Genomic DNA, 18,407 nt, shown 5'->3' with positions numbered 1-18,407 from the left:
TCTGACAGCACTAATGTTCTCTTAGAATCAATAATTCCTATAGTATCCAAATATTATGATAAAAAATTCAACACATGTGACACGAATGATCCTCCAAATAGTTCCCCTCTTCCCACTTTCCTTTCTCCCTCCTTCCACATCCTATCACTTCCTCTCCCTTCCCCTACTCCCCTGCCCCCTATGCCTCAATGACCCTCAGCTACCGCTGACGCCGAGCTCATGACACAACACTAACAGCTGCACAAGGTATACTACCGGAACCTCAAGGGGTAAGCTTTTCTGCTCATTTCATTTACATCTTCATAACCATTTTCACATTCATCCGTCTAAGATCATTTTTTCTTTTCTTAATTATATCTCCCATATCGCCCTTATGGACGGACTATACTTAATTTCTTAAACATCAGGATATCCTGTGGTCTAATACGGCAACGTATTTTAAAAAAAAAGGAAGATTGATCCAAATGCTTAAATCACATGTACAGAATACAGCATATTTTGCGTGTTTTCAGTAGACTATACTGTATAGTGGAAACTTTTTATTCTAGTTCAGCACTGTTATAATTTTAACATAGCAGTTTGGGTGGTCACGAGAAATGTATTATAACATCCTCAGCTTCTTTATGCATGTTCTCAAATTACTCTTTTTATGAGCTTCAACGGACAGTGATAGATTGTCATTTTCATTAACAAGTATTCATCAAGATAAAAAAAACCTTGTATATGGTTGGTTCGTTAATAAGACTTTTCAAGTGATTTATCACTTTTTATATATATTCGGTGTGGTGTTTCTTCTAAATGCATATTAAATTGGTATTTTTCGGAGCTTTGTAGTTTTGTTCCTTCTGAACATGTAACTTAAGATGCTCCCGGATCAAGTGTTGTTGGTTCCTTCCGAGCACAAGTTTGCGGTGATGCATATTTCAGCATCAGAGTTTAATCGTAACTTAAGGGTGTTCTGAGATGACAATGCATGGTGTAATTTTCTTTGTATTTTGATCGTTGCTGTTACTGCCTGCTGTCATTTCTTGATGGATACAGTACTTTTGCATCCATCTCTTGGCACAGGCCAGAGTAAAATGTAGCTTCCACTGAAGTCCCAGTCAACATCCATGGTTGTGACAATATGGAAGTTGCTGGTGTATGGGTAGTGCTGAGTAATGACATTCAGAGCATGACTAGTGCATCTGAGTGTTATGAAAGGTGCTGCTCATAGGGTCAGTCGTGCTGCAATAATACTTTCTGACCCAGTGAGGAAAGCAATGGTAAACTACCTCACTCCTCGTTTTGCCTAGTACGCCTCATTTTGGTGCTGCCATTGGTTTTTGGGGTTTCCTTATAACTGCATAACCTTTGGTGGTGCTATTTGAGGATCCAACCAGCCTCTGGACTGATGACCTGACAGACAGACAATTGCTGTTAATTTGTAATAAGCACCATGCTTTGAAATAAATATTTTACAACCAACCCAGAACAACTGCAAGTAAATTTGGTTCTATTAAGGATCCATTCGGGTTATGTTCCGGTATCCGATAGGATATTCGACTGGTGGATAACCTTAATTAAATGTAAATCTGGAATTCTATTTGGTGAAGGTCTGATTTTCCGTGTGGGTTAACTTTCAGTTGTTTTGGGTCACTGTTACTTGATTTTCAGGTTTTTTAGTTTCCTTTTGGTTTTGCTGTCCGCATATTTCCATTGTAATTCAGAACGTTAAAATTAATAAGATTTTGTAATGGTTACACCTTTTCAATACAAGTAAACTTAGTAATGTAAGTTGATCAAAAACGGTACCGGTTTCAACCCAAATTCCGGGTCATCATCAGCTGGTCACTTAAAAACAGCAAAAGAAAAAAAGAAAAAATGCAGAGATAAATAACCAGTAATATGTAGTTTTTTCACCAGACATAAGTTGGTATGGAGCAGTGTAGCACATGTGACTGTGGCACTGTGTTTTTATAATCTTGTAGAGAAGAATGAATATCTCGAGGAAACAATCTAGTAATCATTACCAGAGGTAAGTTTGTGTGGAGCAGTATAAACCTATGAATGTAGCACTTTTTTTTTAAGTTTTTAAATCTTACGTGACTAAGTGTACATGTATTGAAAAGGTGGCACCATTACATAATTTTATTTATTTTAATTGTGATCTCAGTTCAATACGGACCATAATGAAATTCTTCAGGACGTTGTAAAATTCCACTATAACTCCACATGATGAAATATGATTTGATCATTTGTAACAAACGTTAAATAATATCACTATTCTCTCACATTTGTTCAGTAAATAATATTTATCATGATTCTAGAGTAATAAACTTTAGTAAGCACATTTTGCCTATTATTTAAAGTAGTCGTGCTCTCCTCTGAACCCTGTCGATCAGTCGACGAAGTGACAAGAAAGAATCCGGTACACTTTAAGATTCAAGACTTTTTTGTTCTACTAGACCAGCTGAGGAATACGACTGACAATGGATGGGTAACCCAAGGGTCCAGTTTCATATTTGAGCTCATACAGTAACTTGATGTATGGATGATATTACCATTTCTTTATGTTCATCGTAATCATGTAAATCACTGGAGAGTTTTCTTATTTTGGAATTTATTGCTCAGAGCTCTTCATCCTGTTGTTATATACCAGGGCTGGCTACAACAAGGCTTGCGAGCCACATGCGGCTCTTGAGTCAGTCTCGTGCGGCTCTTGACACCGTGCTTAGAGTAAAATTAATTCATATAATTAATGGAAACTAACATCATCTCGCGGCCGGTGGCAGTTAGTAGCAGCGATGTGCGGCATAACGTTATTTAATGATTTGAGATCACTTAAACCTTCATTTTCATTCCAAAAAATCCTTTTGCTGTTGATGTTGTGGGCGATGGCTGTCCTGTTTCATCACCAATAACAAAGGATACAGTAGCTGTAGAGTTGGAGCTACTAGAACTGCAAGAGGACGAAGGAGTAAAAGGACTCAAACGAAGTGGTGTTTCTACCATAGACTTTTGGAAGAATGCTCCAGAAGAAAAATACCCACTAACAAAAGAGTGTGCTAAGAGACGTATCTCAATCTTTGGGACTACATGTGTGTGTGAATCACTGTACTCAGCGCTTAAATTCATTAAATCTAAATATCAATCTTAACTAACTGATGAACATTTAAGTTAACTTGTGCGAACTGGGCTTACCAATTATCAGCCAGATTTCAACAAAACTAACAGCAAAAATGAACACTCAAAAAAGCACTTCTCAAAAGGAAACTTTCATTCCTTGATGTGTACCTGAACAATAATGTTCTGTGTAGTGTAGAAAATAAAGGTTCCTTCATTTGTTATAAAATGAAAAATGTCTCTTCATTTTATAAACCATTTTCTAAACATGCTCCCAGTTTTGTCTCCTAAATTTGCGGCTCCCAAAATTAAGGTTGGTGGCCACCCCTGTTATATACTATAATTTTGTTATAAGTAATGAAACAAATCACGTCATGTATAGAAAGATGGAACATGAATAAGAACACAATACACTGTCACATGTCGTACAAATCAAAAAGTTATACTATGTATCAGAATGGAGTATACTCATTGTAATAGTTGCTCAATAATCCTGTCCTTATATATATATAATTTTCTTATAATGTACTGTAGTTCAGGTTATCTTATCGTAATTTCTTGTACTATGTAGGCTCCTGGCAGAAGCCTAACATCAGCCCTGCAGTTGATACCCGACCTTCTCAGGTCAATTTCTCTACTGTGGCTGTTGTTCCAATATCAGATGACGTGCCTTTAACAGCATTCACATACGAACTATATCATTCTCTCTGCGCTATCGGTAAGTAGTATATGCTTATATAATCAGAAAAATATTTACATTTAATCCCTGGTAAACAGTGATTTGTTTGACTTGCTAACTGCATATTTATTATATGGAATTACTTTTAACATTAGAAATGCATATTTTTCAGGCAGCACATTGCGTCTAACATCAGAAGTGATTCGTAAATCCCTTGGGTCAACTATTTTGGACCCTGCAAATGAATATCGCTTAACATCTTGGCTTGCACAGCAAGAGGATCAGCACAGAATTGCACTCTATCAGTGTGATATGAGCTTCACACAGTGGACACAACGTTGTGTTCGACAGGCAGATTGCATTCTCATCGTAGGATTGGCTGAACGAGGTCCTCACATAGGGAAGGTTTGTCATAACCATAATTGATAACCTCCTCCATATAGGGTTTTTGCATAAATTTGTTGTTAGAAACTCCTGTGTACCAAGCCCCTGTTGCAATCTGTCATTCTTATCTACCACCGTTATCACATCTGAACAATATACTACATTTGGATATTAATCAACAGTAGTTGGTGGCGGCAACAGCTGTAACTCATATCAGAGTAAACATATTCTTCAGCAGTTTACATTTCCACACTCACAATGCTTTGTGAATATGTTTCGTATGACTTGGTAGCCCATTCTAGCTTGACATGAAACATACTTCCACACAAATCACATGGAATGGTTTTGGGGGGGGGTGCTTGAATGTGATGAAGCTTTCTTGCTTGTCATTTAGCCTATTCATGTCTACCTCGTCCCTCTTCAAACACAGTAACTGACGTAGAAACAGTATGGCACAAAATTGTATGATTCTCAGCTAGGGTATCCCAGGATTGAGTGTTAATTCCAACTCTTTTCATTGTGTGCTTTTGCTGATATTTGAAATGCCTCAAAGGGTCTCCATGAAATCTTGTGCCGGAACAGATTTCACCACATAGGAGTTGACAAGGAAGCCTGGTATTGCTCATGCAACGGACGTGTGTTATCCATCTCAGACAGTGGTTAGCTGCAAGGTTGGTAACACGGTCCTCCCATTTGATGTTCAAGAAGGATCCAAGCTTTTGCAGATGGAAGCACTGTAGCTATTTGATATCATGGTAGAGGGGACAGCAGTGTTGATATGACAATAGCATGGTAAACCATGATCTTGGTATGCACTGTAAGATCCTTACTCATGAATACACTTTGGGATGAATGTCCAAATGTTGAGTGCACAGCACCATTTCTCCAATCCACATCTTGTGAGCAGTTAGCATTTGTTGAGAGGATACTTCCTATAAAAAGTGCTTTATGTGCTCCTGTGGAGTATCCACAATGGAGATATTGAAAGGTGGAAGGTTTAACCCAGGTGCATGCTGTGCAGAGTATTTTGGTTTTCTGAACACTAGCGGTAGTACCTGACATTGCCCAGATAGTTTTTGAATGTTTATCTTTAATATTTTTATTACCAGTTAGTTAGGTGTGAAGTGAATACCTATAGAATTCTTCTTGAGATGTTGATTTCACGACCTATTATGTAGTTTTAGAGTTATTTAGATGTATCTGATTTCAAGTTTTAGATTATTTTATTTTCAAGTAAAACTTCGTCCTTGTGGAAGCTAGAAATGACTGGGATGTATGTATATGATTTCAGCTGTCATTGAGACTGTCACAATGAGCCTGTGTCCCCAAAAGCAGTGGATTCAACCCATCTCGGTCATTTTATATTATTTACTTTTAAGCCTTTCTCAGCTCGTCTCAATAGAGGCTGTATGTGGACTTATATGGTATCCAGAGCGTCAGAGTTCGTATCAGAGACACATAAACAATGGATTTCGGCATTAATATCAGTTATTTTCCATTATTTTTACATGTCAGCCCCTCTCATTTCCCACCCCACCCAGCGGGGGCTGTGATTTTTCATCTTCATAGGCTTTTTCGTTTTGTTTTTCAGGTGGTAAGTTATATGAGCACCAAGTTTTGTTGAGAGATATTCTGGAGCAAACCCACATACATCCATAATCTCCATTATATTTACATTCATTTTCACCCCCTCAACCTCCATACTGATTACGGCTGAAGTATGACTTAACCATCTAGAGTGTCACAGTTCAACTCAGTGACCTCGTAAAGAATGTGTTTGACATTAATATCAGTCATTTTTGTTTATTTTTATATTTCACCATATCCCCTAGGAGTGCTAGGGGTGTTTTACCCCAACAGTTGTTTTTTTTTTTTTTTTTTTTTTTTTTTTTTTTTTCTTTCGGATAGTAAGTCATAAATGTACCAATTTTATATGAGGGTTATACTGGAAGAAATCCACATACATCCGTAATTTCGGTCATTTTGAACATTTTCTTTTCCACCCGTTCTCAAATCCAAGCCGATGGGACTGAACAATGACATCCAGAGTGTTGTTATGCACTTCAGTGACCTCGAAAACTATGGACTGTACATGAATATTTGTTGTTGTCTGTTATTTTTTATGTTTCACCCATCTTTTTTTTGCTTTTTTATAATTCCCCCTCGCCCCTAGGGGTGCTAGGTTTATCTGACAGCAACAGTAATGTTTTCTATTATAGTAAGTCATATGTATACCAAGTTTGGTTGAGAGGTATGCTAGACCATACACAAATATGTCCTTAAACTCTGTCCCTTTGGACATTTTCTTTTCTCTACCACTTCTCACCCGCCTGCCGATTAGGACTGAACTTTACCTTAAACAGTATCCAGAGTGTCACAGTTCATCTCAGCGACCCCGAAAACTATGGATTAGACACAAAAATCGGTCGGTTTTTTTCCTACTTTAGAGGCTAGGGTTATCTTACCCCTAAGGTATTTTTTCCATACAGTAGATCCAATTGGGTTGAGAGCTACGCTGGAATATACACATATACATCCCTTATCTCGGTCATTTTGGAAATTTTTATTTTCACTTTTTCTCGCCGCTATGCGAAAGGAGGCAGAAATGGAACTTCTAAAAAATTCGGAGCGTTACTATTCACCTCAGCAACCCGAAAAGAATGGATTCGACACCATTTTCGATTATTTCTACATCTCTCCCCCTCGTGGATGCGCTAGGATTGTCATACCTCCATGCGGTTTGTCTCCTGATAATAAGTCATAAGTGACCAAGTTTGTTTGAAATCGCTCCTGTAGGCTTGAAAAGTATGGACTCAACACTAATATCAGTCGTTTTTAGTCATAATTATATTTTGTCCCCTTATCTAAGGCTTCTAGGGGTGTCCTTCCCCCACAGTATTTTCTTCCAGTTAGGAGGTAATATTTGTACCAAGTTCAGCTGACAGTTACACTTGAACGTACACAAACATCCTTAATGTCAGTCATTAGGATATTTTATCTTCTTCACTCCTCACCCATCTGCCAGTTGGGGATTAGCTTGGACTTAAACAACAACCGGAGTGTCAATATTCATTTCAGCGAGCCTGAAAACTGTGAATGATGATGATGATGATGATGATGATGATGCTTGTTTTTCAAAGGGGCCTAACATCTAGGGCATTGGCCCCCAATGGTAAGAAATGAGACAAAATGCATTGACAGTTTAAAAGTACAAAATTCATCCACTGACTAGAATTCACAACATGATGATGAAGAATGAATGGATGAATATGAATTTAAAACAATCAGTGGATTCGACCTTCAATGCTTCACCTTCCCAGAAACAACAATATTACTGATCAAGAGACTGCTTCCAAAGCACAATCCTGAATTGATGAGGCTTGTTGTCTAAAGGGGTTAAATATCCAGATGAACGGTCCCTCATAATGACACTTATCACTAGTAATGTAGAACCATGTTATTTCTCAAGTTGTGGTACTAATCAAAGGTAGCGTAAACTCACGGTGTTCCAAACATCATGGTACAAGTCACAACTATTGGACGTCGTACAGGTAATGAAGACCTATGGTGTTTATCGCATAATGGCACCACTCGTAGGCAACACAAACCCATGGTGCACCTCAGATAGGTGTACTAATCACAGGGGCTTCTACTGTCTCATGCTGTTCCTCACATAGTGGGTACAAATCACAGGCAACACAGACCAACAGTATTGCTCGTATGATATAGATATTGATTCCCATAGGGAACCTGAAATATTTGTCCGAATGAATAAATTTATAATACCAACATAAATGGTCTGTTATTGGACATTGTAAATTTTCCAGCTAACTCATTCCTGGTTGCCAGTGTTTTGCCCCCATGTGCTATGTTGGACTCATCAGTTGGTACATAGCACACCCACCAAGACACTGGCTAGTGCATACTGTGGAGGCCACTGTGTAGGCTACTTGGAGCCGCCGGCAGTGCCAATGCACTTGAGAGACTTTGTCACATTACCACAAGCCAGCGTCTTTGTGGGTGTGTTATGTACCAACTGATGAGCCCAACACAGCACATGGGGGCCAAACGCTGGCAACCAGGAATGAGCTAGCTGGAAAATTTATAATGTCCAATAACAGACCATTTATGTTGGTGTTGTTCATTTAGTGGTACTAATCACGGGCAATACCCAGACCCGTGGTATTTTCCACGTAATGGTACAAATCAAAGGCAACGTAAGCCCGTGATGTTCCGCATATAGTGGTACTAATCACAGGTACTGGAAACCCACAGTGAACCGCTCTCTGCTGCTAGTAATCACAAACCTATTGTGTACCTAACGTAGTGGTACTACTCGCAAGTAAAGGCGACCCATGTCTATCCCCACGTGATGGTACTAATCACAAGCAGTTTCATGGTTCTAAGTCAGTCATCCCTTTGTCGCCCCTTTTAGCCACCTCTTACGACAGGCAGGGTATACCGTGATTGTATTCTTCGTCTGCATCCGTCACCCACAGGAGGTATTTTGGATATGACCCTATTTTCGATTACTTTTTTTATATCTCACCCTCTCCAACACCTACCCCTATGGGTGCTTGCTAATTTGTCATACCCCCACGCAGTTTATCTCCTATAGTAAGTCATAAGTGTACCAAGTTTTGTTTGAATCGCTCCAGTAGTCCGGAAAACTATCATTGTTCACTTTTAGTTACGTATATAAATCACCCCTCCTCTAGAGGTTCCAGGGGTGTCTTATCCTAAAAAGTACTTTCTCCAGATAGTAAGTAATTCATACTTGTATCAATTTTGGTTGAAAGCTATGCTGGAACATACATAGCCTACGTCCTTTATCTCAGTTATTTTTGACGATTTCTATTTTACCCCATCTCGCCCTATGTCAAAGGGGGATGAAATTGGTCTATAAGAAATGCGGAGGGTCATTACTAATCTCAGCAACCCCGAAAATTATTATGGATTCAATACTTTTTCGATTATTTTTATTTATCAATCCCCCCGCGCCCCCACCCCAATGGGACCTAAACTTGGATTTATACAATATTCAGAGTGAAACTAATTATCTCAGTGTCTCCAAAAACTACCGATTCAACACTAATTTTGATTACTTTTATATATCACTCTCCCGTCGGCTCCCCCTCAAAGGGGGCTGAACTTGAACTTTTAAAAATCCAGAGTGTCATTATTCACCTCAGTGACCCTGAAAAGTATGGATTCGACACTATTTTAAATTAATTTTTATATGTCACCCCCCTTCAACCCCAACCACAGACGGGATGAACTTGGACTTTAAAAATCCGGAGTGTTAATATTCATCTCAGCGACCCCGAAAACTATGGGTTTGACTCTATTTTTTATTATTTTTATATATATAACTCCCCACTCAACCCAACCAGTAAGGGGGTGAAATTAGACTTATAAAAAATCCACAGTGTCACTATTCACCTCAGCGACCCCAAAAAGTATGGATTTGACATTATTTTCAATTAATTTTAATATAACACTCCCGCCAAGCACCCCACCACAAAGGGCGCTTAATTTGGACTTATAAAAAACCCTGAGTGTCACAATTCACCTCAGTGACCCCGAAAACTATGGATTCGGCACCATTTTTGATTAATTTTTATATCTTAAACTCCCCTCACCCCCTGCCACAAAGAGGCCTGAATTTGGAATTTAAAAAGACCTGGAGTGCCGCTATTCATCTCAACGACCCCAAAAACTATGGATTCGACACTATTTTTGATTATTTTTTATATCAGTCACACCTCGTCCCCCACTCTGAAGTGGACTGAACTTGGACTTTAAAAAAATCTGGAGTGTCACTATTCATCTCAGCGAGCCCGAATACTATGGATTCGACACTATTTTCGATTATTTTCATATATCTCGCCCCCCACCCCGAAGGGGGCTGAACTTGGTTTAAAAAATTCCCACGCGGTTTGTCTCCTGATACTAAGTCGTAAGTGTATCAAATTTGGTTGAAATCGCTCCAGTGGTTTAGAAGGAAATGTGGTACAAACCCACCCACCCACATACGTACAATGACTTTTATATAGATAGATAGATAGATAGATAGATAGATAGATAGATAGATAGATAGATTAATGGAGAGGCCAAAGCGATCGCATGCACTCTTGAAACAGTTGACTGACAGTTGTAGCTCCTCAGGTGGGAGAGCAGGTGTGGCAGTGTCATCTGCATATTGCAATTTCATAACAAGAGGCAGTGTTCTCCCGAGAATATTTTTAACAGGCTGCCCGGCTAACATAACCTACTGTAGATATGTGCTAATTTCATAATATTAATATATATTTGAGTTGTTGGGTGTTTTAAATTTAAATACTGTAAAACTGTTTATTTATATGACAAATCTTGATTATTATCAGAATAATTGCATCAGTTACATCAGAGTTTAAATGTTTAACTTGACTACCACATAGTGTCGTGCACGAGTGGTGCCTGGATTAGCGTGGTTTTAATGACATCATAAACCCTTATGGCACTCCACAGCAACGAAATAGTAAGCCCCCGTGTTACATAATTATGAACGAACAGTGGAACACTAGAAGTAAAGAGTGCAGGATATTGGTAGAATACAGAGGAAAAGTACTTGAATTATCAAAAGAACTGATGAAAAGCACATGAAAAGGCACACAGTTCCAAAATCTGCCTTATCCATTTTAGCAAATTTTTCAGGAGATGAAAAAAACGTTTCTTGCTCATCTTTAGTAGAATAAAAGTATTCATTCATGTTTATTATATCAAGTACTTACATATATTGATATAATTGAAGAGCTACATACAATTTGTGACGGAAGATAATTTACAAATTAAGATTGGATAAGGTGTGTTTTGGAATGCAACATTGGATAAGGAGAGTTTTGGATCTCTCATCGTGATAAGGGCAGGGTTTGCACGTGTAGATAAAACTTAATAATGATAATTTTTGTCATTAATTGATATTATAATCAGCATTCTTTTATTATTTATGCTCTTTGAAATCATAAAAAATAAATGTCGGTGATTAAACTCAATATTAGTAAACTAGCACAAAATTATCAAGAATAGTATTGCCAACAGTTTCGAAGAACACACCGTGAACCTGGAACTTCATAAACATCGTACTAATGCTTACTTCATAGAGTATTATTTGAGATATGTTCTAATTACAGTGTCCCATGTTTGGAAAAGGCAGATTTTGGAAACAACATCTTAGGATAAGGCAGGTTTTGGAAGTGTCACCTGAATTTGTGTTACATTTTCGTGGGGATGGAGCGGGTTTAGGAACAGTTTTCTTGTTGAAAAAGATGCTAAATCATATGAGTTATAGAGATAAGCTAAGAACTCAATTTTCATACAAAATGGATAAGGCAGATTTTGGAACCGTGCGCCTCAATGTTTAACTTGACTACTACATAGTGTCATGCAGAACTCGTGCATGGATTAGCATGGTTTTAATGATGTCATACACCCGTATGGCACTCCACAGCAATGAAATGGTAAACCCCTGTGTTACATGATTATGAACGAACAGTAAAACACTAAACTTCAAAATACTCTGTTATGTAATTGTTTGTGATAGCATTAAAATAGTTCAGTTTTGCAGTTAATGTTTACCTGTCCAATATTATCAATGCTCTGAGGGGAATGCACTGGAATTTTATCATATCCATTTTTTATGCCCTATTTCCCGCCAGCTACTCATTCCTGACACCCGGCTGACGAAAATTTCTGGGGAGAACACTGAGAGGTAATCTTAGTGAGCTGCTCGGAGCAAAGTCTAGCCAGATAGAACAGTTCCCCATCTGAGCAATATCTGACCCTTACACATCAGTTGTCTTTTAATGTTCCATGTAGCATGGCCGTAGATAAAGAGCGAAGATCTTTGGAGAAGGTCCATGGCTAAATGATTAGCGTCCTGGCCCTTGGTCACAGGGGCCCCGGGTTCGATTCCTGGCAGGATCAGGAATTTTAACCATCATTGGTTAATTTTGCTAGCACGGGGGCTGGGTGTATGTGTCATCTTCATCATATCATCCTCATCAGAATGCGCAGGTTGCCTACGCGCGTCAAATCAAAAGACCTATACCTGGCAAGCCAAACATCTCCTCGGACACTCCCGGCACTAAAAGCCTTTTCCTTTCATTTTGTTGGAGCAAGTACACATCCTCGTTTCAATCCATGAGTGATTGGATATGCATCGGAGATAATACAGTGAAACCTCGTTTGTGCATTTCTCATTTTCACGTTTTCTTGCTTAGCACGTTGTAAATCAATCCATCACTACTGATCTGCATTTAGGGCAGACGTCCAGATGGCAGATTCCCTATCTATTGTTTTCCTGGCCTTTTCTTAAATGATTTCAAAGAAATTGAAAATTTATTGAACATCTTCCTTAGTAAATTATTCCAATCCCTAACTCCCCTTCCTTCTCTTCTTAATCCATTCCCTTTTCCAGATTATCTCTGGGTAGGGTAGTGTACCAAAGCCCTCCACCTTACTCGACCTTTCCACCATTCCGTCCCCTAGGTCTCATTCCAGTCTCTGTATCCATGAATGTTCTCTTTGGTATTTTCTCTCCTGGCATTTTCATCATGTGTCCAAACCATTTTAGTTTTGCTATATCAATCTCTTCTTGAAGTTTACACACTCACAACGTTTCTCCTTATTTCCTCATTTTGTATTCTATCTCGTCTTGTCTTTCCCTGTATGCTCCTTAAGAACCTCATTTCAGCTGCTTGTATCTTACTTTGGTTCCACTTAGTTAACATCCAGGCTGCTGAAGCATAGGTCTTGCACTTCATTGGCACATCTTTGTTCCATACAATGTCTCTCACACACTGGTAGAAACGTGCAGACTGCTGTATTCTTAAATCAATTTCTCCATCCAAATTTCCATCTTGTGATATCATGCTGCCGAAACATTTAAAATTTTTCACTACTTCAAGAGGTTCATTTCCTATTTTTATCACTCCCCTGGCTTTTCTGTTACCTCTTGTCATGATCAAAGCCTTACTTTTCACAGTACTAATCTTCGTTCCAAAATTTCTAATCTCCTCATTCCATAAATCAACTTGTATCTGTACTTCCCCTTCATTATCTCTCCAAACTACAATGTCATCAGCAAAGAGCATACTTGATATTATGTAGAATTTTATCCATGATGATAAATGAAGGGAAAGTGAGACAATACACTTCCCTGTCTTAAGCCTGTCTATACTCTGAACCATTCAGTTTGACCTACTGTGGTTCTAACACAGCTTTTGCAATTTTGATAGAATGCCATTACCATCTGCAATATTTAATACCTAATCTGTTTCACTCCCCTTCCTATAAACTAATATTTGTCCCACTTTGTCCTCTTGAATTCCAACTTACTCTTCATATTGTACCAGTAAAAGAGCCCGACTTTATGATTTAACTTTAAAGTTAGCATGAAGTAGTCCTCAGGGCAATACTGGGTGGTTACTAGCTAGGGCTTGGTACAGGAGGCAGGGTCCTATCTACAAGAAAAATTTTAATTAGATTGAATAATAGTTTTTTATTCAGGAAATGCATTTCAAAGTGCACATCACCTTACTCTTGATAGTCGCTGTCTTCAACGTCGCCTTTTGATGATCCGTGCTCCCAGTTCACCAGGCTGAACGGGGCTGGAACACATTCTGGAAGTTGCCAATACTTCGTTGAGATAGTGCCGGAACACCCAAGTCAGTTTGATATGGATTTGAGTCTCGAACTTTCGACGTTCTACGACGTTCTCCGGCGATCTCCGACGATGTTGCGGGGTAATCGCTCGTCACATAACTTATACGAGTGTTCAGAATTACACAGTCCCCTGACACTTTGGTTTAACAGCACTGTTTCATTTAATATGGTTGGGATATGTCGTCGAATTCACTATTAATCTTGTAGATAGAATTTAAAAGTTCACTAAAAATGTAGATGCGAGTAGCATCGAAATTGGAAGAAAATAAAGCACAGTTCATGAATAGAAATAATGAAACTGAAAATTGTTCACGCACTTAGCACAGTTCGTGGTGATTTTCCACTAAATAAATTAGCACTTGACATTGAAAGAAATGTATGACTGCTCTACAGTTTATCAAAGACACTGCTGTCAGTCATGCAATAATACTAAACACTTTGACGAAGGAATATAGTTGAAATGAAAAGCACAGTTCGTTGTTAGGCACACTTGACATTGAATAAAATAGGTGACTGTTCGAGAGTTTATCAAAGATACTGCTGTCAATCACACAAAATAATTTCCACACTGTTCAGAAGAATAATACACAGTTCTATTTGAATTGGATAGAAAAAAAATACAGTTTGAATTCACAGTGAAACACTTGTCGCAGCACACGATTATACTTTTATCATGGTAGTCATTTGCAGTAATATTCATGGGAAAGTTCGAACACTTTCATAAATACTAGTGTCTATTAAATAAATTATGCTGACTGACATGTAAAGAAAAAATATCGCAGTTCCTAGAACATTGCAGTAGTGTCACATTTAAATTAATATTGGTTCGGAGATTAAGTTTCACACAGGCAACATGGTAATGAACTCAGTTCTACAAGAACGAAAGTAAGTTATATCGAGAAGTTTCTACAAGCGCACAGAACATAAGTTTTCAACTGAACTGTTGTCACTTAAGTCCAATACATGACTTGTCATAATCAGAGTTCCCACACACACAAAATTTATAAGTTCAAATAAAGACTTTAAATAATTTGTTCTTCATCACTCGCAAAAATTACAAGTTCAACTTGACTAATAGACTCAATGTCCATTATAAAGACTTTGTTATACATTAGAGTTCACACACGCACAATTGATAAGTTCAGCACGACTGTCAGAGTTTAAGTCCCACATGAAGACTTTAAATATTTGAAGATAGCCTCTGTCAGCACTTCGACGAACACTGCAGCGTGGAGAGTCAGGCTGAACACTCTGGGTAAAGTGAGCTCTCCTTATATTCGGTTTGGGGGCTCCTACGTCATCCTATAACGTGATCCCTTGAGGCTGGTTATCTCATGAATCCCTCAATGGATTTCCGTGAGATTCACAATTTGAGACGTTTATGTTATTCTCTTCAAAATGACGTATCGCTCAATTCGCTGCGATAATTATTAGAGAAGTTATGAAATTTTTTCAATTGAATGTTTGGGAAGGTGTGACGTCCATATCCAGAACATACCAGGTCAGGCCAGCTACACGTGGCGCGTCAGGCGGGTAGTCTATCTTGCCCCTGCAGCTACGTCACACACACAGCTGTCCGCGGCTCGCCTGCTCGTTCCTCCGAACATAAACAAACCAAGTTCGCTCTGAATATCTTGTGTGATGATTGAATAATTATAAAAAAATACGCATGTGCAGGTCGTAACCGGTACAATATTGTGATCTTTCCTACTTTAATGACACCACTCAAACTTATTCGTCTACTAATGTCATTCCACGCCGTCTCTCCACTGACAGCTCGGATAATAATATTTGAGACATACATAACACTTAGTCGAGCAGCTTGTCTCCTTTCTCCCAAGTCTTTCCAACCCAAACTTTGCAACATTTTTGTAACACTTCTCTTTTGTCGGAAATCACCCGGGAAAAAATCAAGCTGCCTTTTTTTTTAGTTCTTGAATCAAGTAACCCTGATGAGGTTCCATACATTTGAACCATGCTCTAACTGGTATCTTCCTTATATTAACACTTAGGTACTTACAGTGATCCCCATAAGGAACTTTCACCCCGTCAATGTAGTAATTAAAGCTGTGAGGACTTTTTCTATTTGTGAAACTCACAACCTGACTTTTAACCCTGTTCATCATCATACCATTGCATACTGTCCATCTCACAACATTATCGAGGTAATTTTGCAGTTGCTCACAATCTTGTAAATTATTTATGACTCTGTACAGAATAAATAACATTATCCACAAAAGGCCTTATCTCTGATTCCACCTCTTTACTCATATAATTTATATATTTTGGAAATAATACTGCCTTGAGGAATTCCCCTCATAATTATAACAAGGTCATATAAAGCTTCGCCTACTCTAATTCTCTGAGATCTATTTTCTAGAAATATAGCAACCCATTCAGTCACTATTTTGTGTAGTCCACTTGTACTCATTTTTGCCAGTAGTCTCCCATGATCCACCCTATAAAATGCCTTAGACAGGTCAATAACGATACAGTCCATTTGACCTCCTGAATCTAAGATATCTGCTATATCTTGCTGGAATCCTACAAGTTGAGCTTCAGTGGAATAACCTTTCCTAAATCCGAACTGCCTTCTATCGAACCATTTATTAATTCTGTAAACATGTCTATTATAATCAGAAAGAATGCTTTCCCAAAGCTTACACACAATACATGTTTCCGTGGTTTCCCATTCTCATACCAGGCATTTCCTGGGGCTGTACCTTAAGTCCACGGCCGCTTCCTTCCCACTCCTAGGCCTTTCCAATCCCATCGTCGCCATAAGACCTATCTGTGTCGGCGTGACGTAAAAAGCAAATAGCAAATAGCACAATGCATGTCAAACTGACTGGCCTGTAATTTTCAGCTTTATGTCTACCACCCTTTCCTTTATACACAGGGGCTACAATAGCAACTCTCCATTCACTTGGTATAGCTCCTTCATGCAAACAATAATCATATATGTACTTCAGATATGGTACTATATCCCAGCCCATTGTCTGTAGTATAACCCCAGAAATCTTATCAATTCCAGCCAACTTTTCTAGTTTTCAACTTTTGTATCTTATTGTAATGTTGTTGTTAAAAAGGTAAATTTTAATACTTCTTTGGTATCATTTGTTAAAAATGAATTCATGTTTTCTAGTGTTGACTTAGTTAAATGTAACAAAGGCTTTTCAGTCTGTCTACGACTGTTCACACCATTTCACAGACATCAACACTGATCTAAAAATTTTACACCTCGAAAATAAAAGTAAATCTTTGAATATAAAAGAAGCAGTAGAAATTTACGTCGCAAAAAATGCTAATGCCAATAACCTGAATGAGCATACACATTTAAATAATTCCCCCCTATTCACTCTACTCACATAATATCTGACAACACCTACTCATTAAATTGCTTCTATCGTAGTAATAATAATAATAATAATAATAATAATAATAATAATAATAATAATAATAACGTCCCTTACTTTATTCACCTAAAAAATTATTTATTTGCATTCATCCATATTACATAAAGGTACATTTAACATGGAAAAGGTCAATAACATCTCTCCCCTCTCCAATGTTGATGGAAGGTAAATTGCTTTTTCATAATAATAATAATAATAATAATAATAATAATAATAATAATAATAATAATAATAATAATAATAATAATAATAATAATAATAAAGTCCCTTACTTTATTCACATAAAAAGAAAATTATTAATTTGCATTCATCCATATTATTTAAAGGTACAATTAACATGAAATAGCTCAACAACATCTTTCCCCTCTCCAATGTTGATGGAAGGTTCCACATTGCTCCAGCCGCTCTGCCCTACATCTCCCTCCCCTCTCCACTCTGTAGTCTACTCGATTTAATCATCCAATAGGAGAGATCCACATCGCTCTACAAGGTCCCTCCCTTTCTTGCCCTCCCCTCTCCACGCGCAGCGTAGCTCACCACAAACTTTCCATGACCACAGTCCTGAAATAGTGTTTGGTGACAACGGACTTAACATCGGCAGTCTAGATAAATGCGTAAGTTTTTCATTATATTAATAATTGTATATATTTTATTATTTGTCATTACTGTTTCATGTTATCACTAATCTCTCTATCATTGACAAGTTTACGCTACGTAAACAATACTGTACATATATAAGCTTGTTTTTAAGTGATTTGATAGAATCTGAGGATGTTCTTGTAGAACGAAACATGTCATTCTTTGTATATTAGTGTGTGTTTTACAGATATGTTTATAGTGTTATAATTTACATTGTATTTGATGTGTGTTTGACAGACTGAAAAGCCTTTGTTACATTTACATCTTTAGTATCAGTCACCTCCTTTATCTAGACATTATCCTTGTATTCAACAATCTTTGCATACTGCTGACTGAATACTTCTGCCTTTTGAAGATCCTCACATACACACTCCCGTTGTTCATTTATGATTCCTGGAATGTCCTTCTTGGAACCTGTTTCTGCCTTAAAGTACCTATACATACGTTTCCATTTTTCACTAAAATTTGTATGACTGCCA

At 37.9% G+C, this 18,407-nt stretch overlaps 1 protein-coding gene across 4 annotated transcripts in view; it reads left to right on the top strand.

The window, feature by feature from the left end:
* sws (patatin like phospholipase domain containing sws) overlaps positions 1–18,407 on the top strand; it is an 874,342-nt gene that overhangs the window by 404,464 nt on the left and 451,471 nt on the right. For all 4 annotated transcript variants that reach the window (XM_067138236.2, XM_067138235.2, XM_067138234.2 and 1 more), the window contains exons 16-17: positions 3,677–3,823; positions 3,957–4,189. In XM_067138236.2, the coding sequence (XP_066994337.1) occupies positions 3,677–3,823; positions 3,957–4,189 (380 nt within the window). The remainder of the gene's footprint in view (positions 1–3,676; positions 3,824–3,956; positions 4,190–18,407) is intronic.

The sequence above is a fragment of the Anabrus simplex genome, chromosome 1, assembly GCF_040414725.1.
Source record: "Anabrus simplex isolate iqAnaSimp1 chromosome 1, ASM4041472v1, whole genome shotgun sequence".
NCBI classification, from domain to species: domain Eukaryota; kingdom Metazoa; phylum Arthropoda; class Insecta; order Orthoptera; family Tettigoniidae; genus Anabrus; species Anabrus simplex.
The sequence above is the reverse complement of the archived record's forward strand: the minus strand, read 5'-3'. Positions and strand labels throughout refer to the sequence as shown.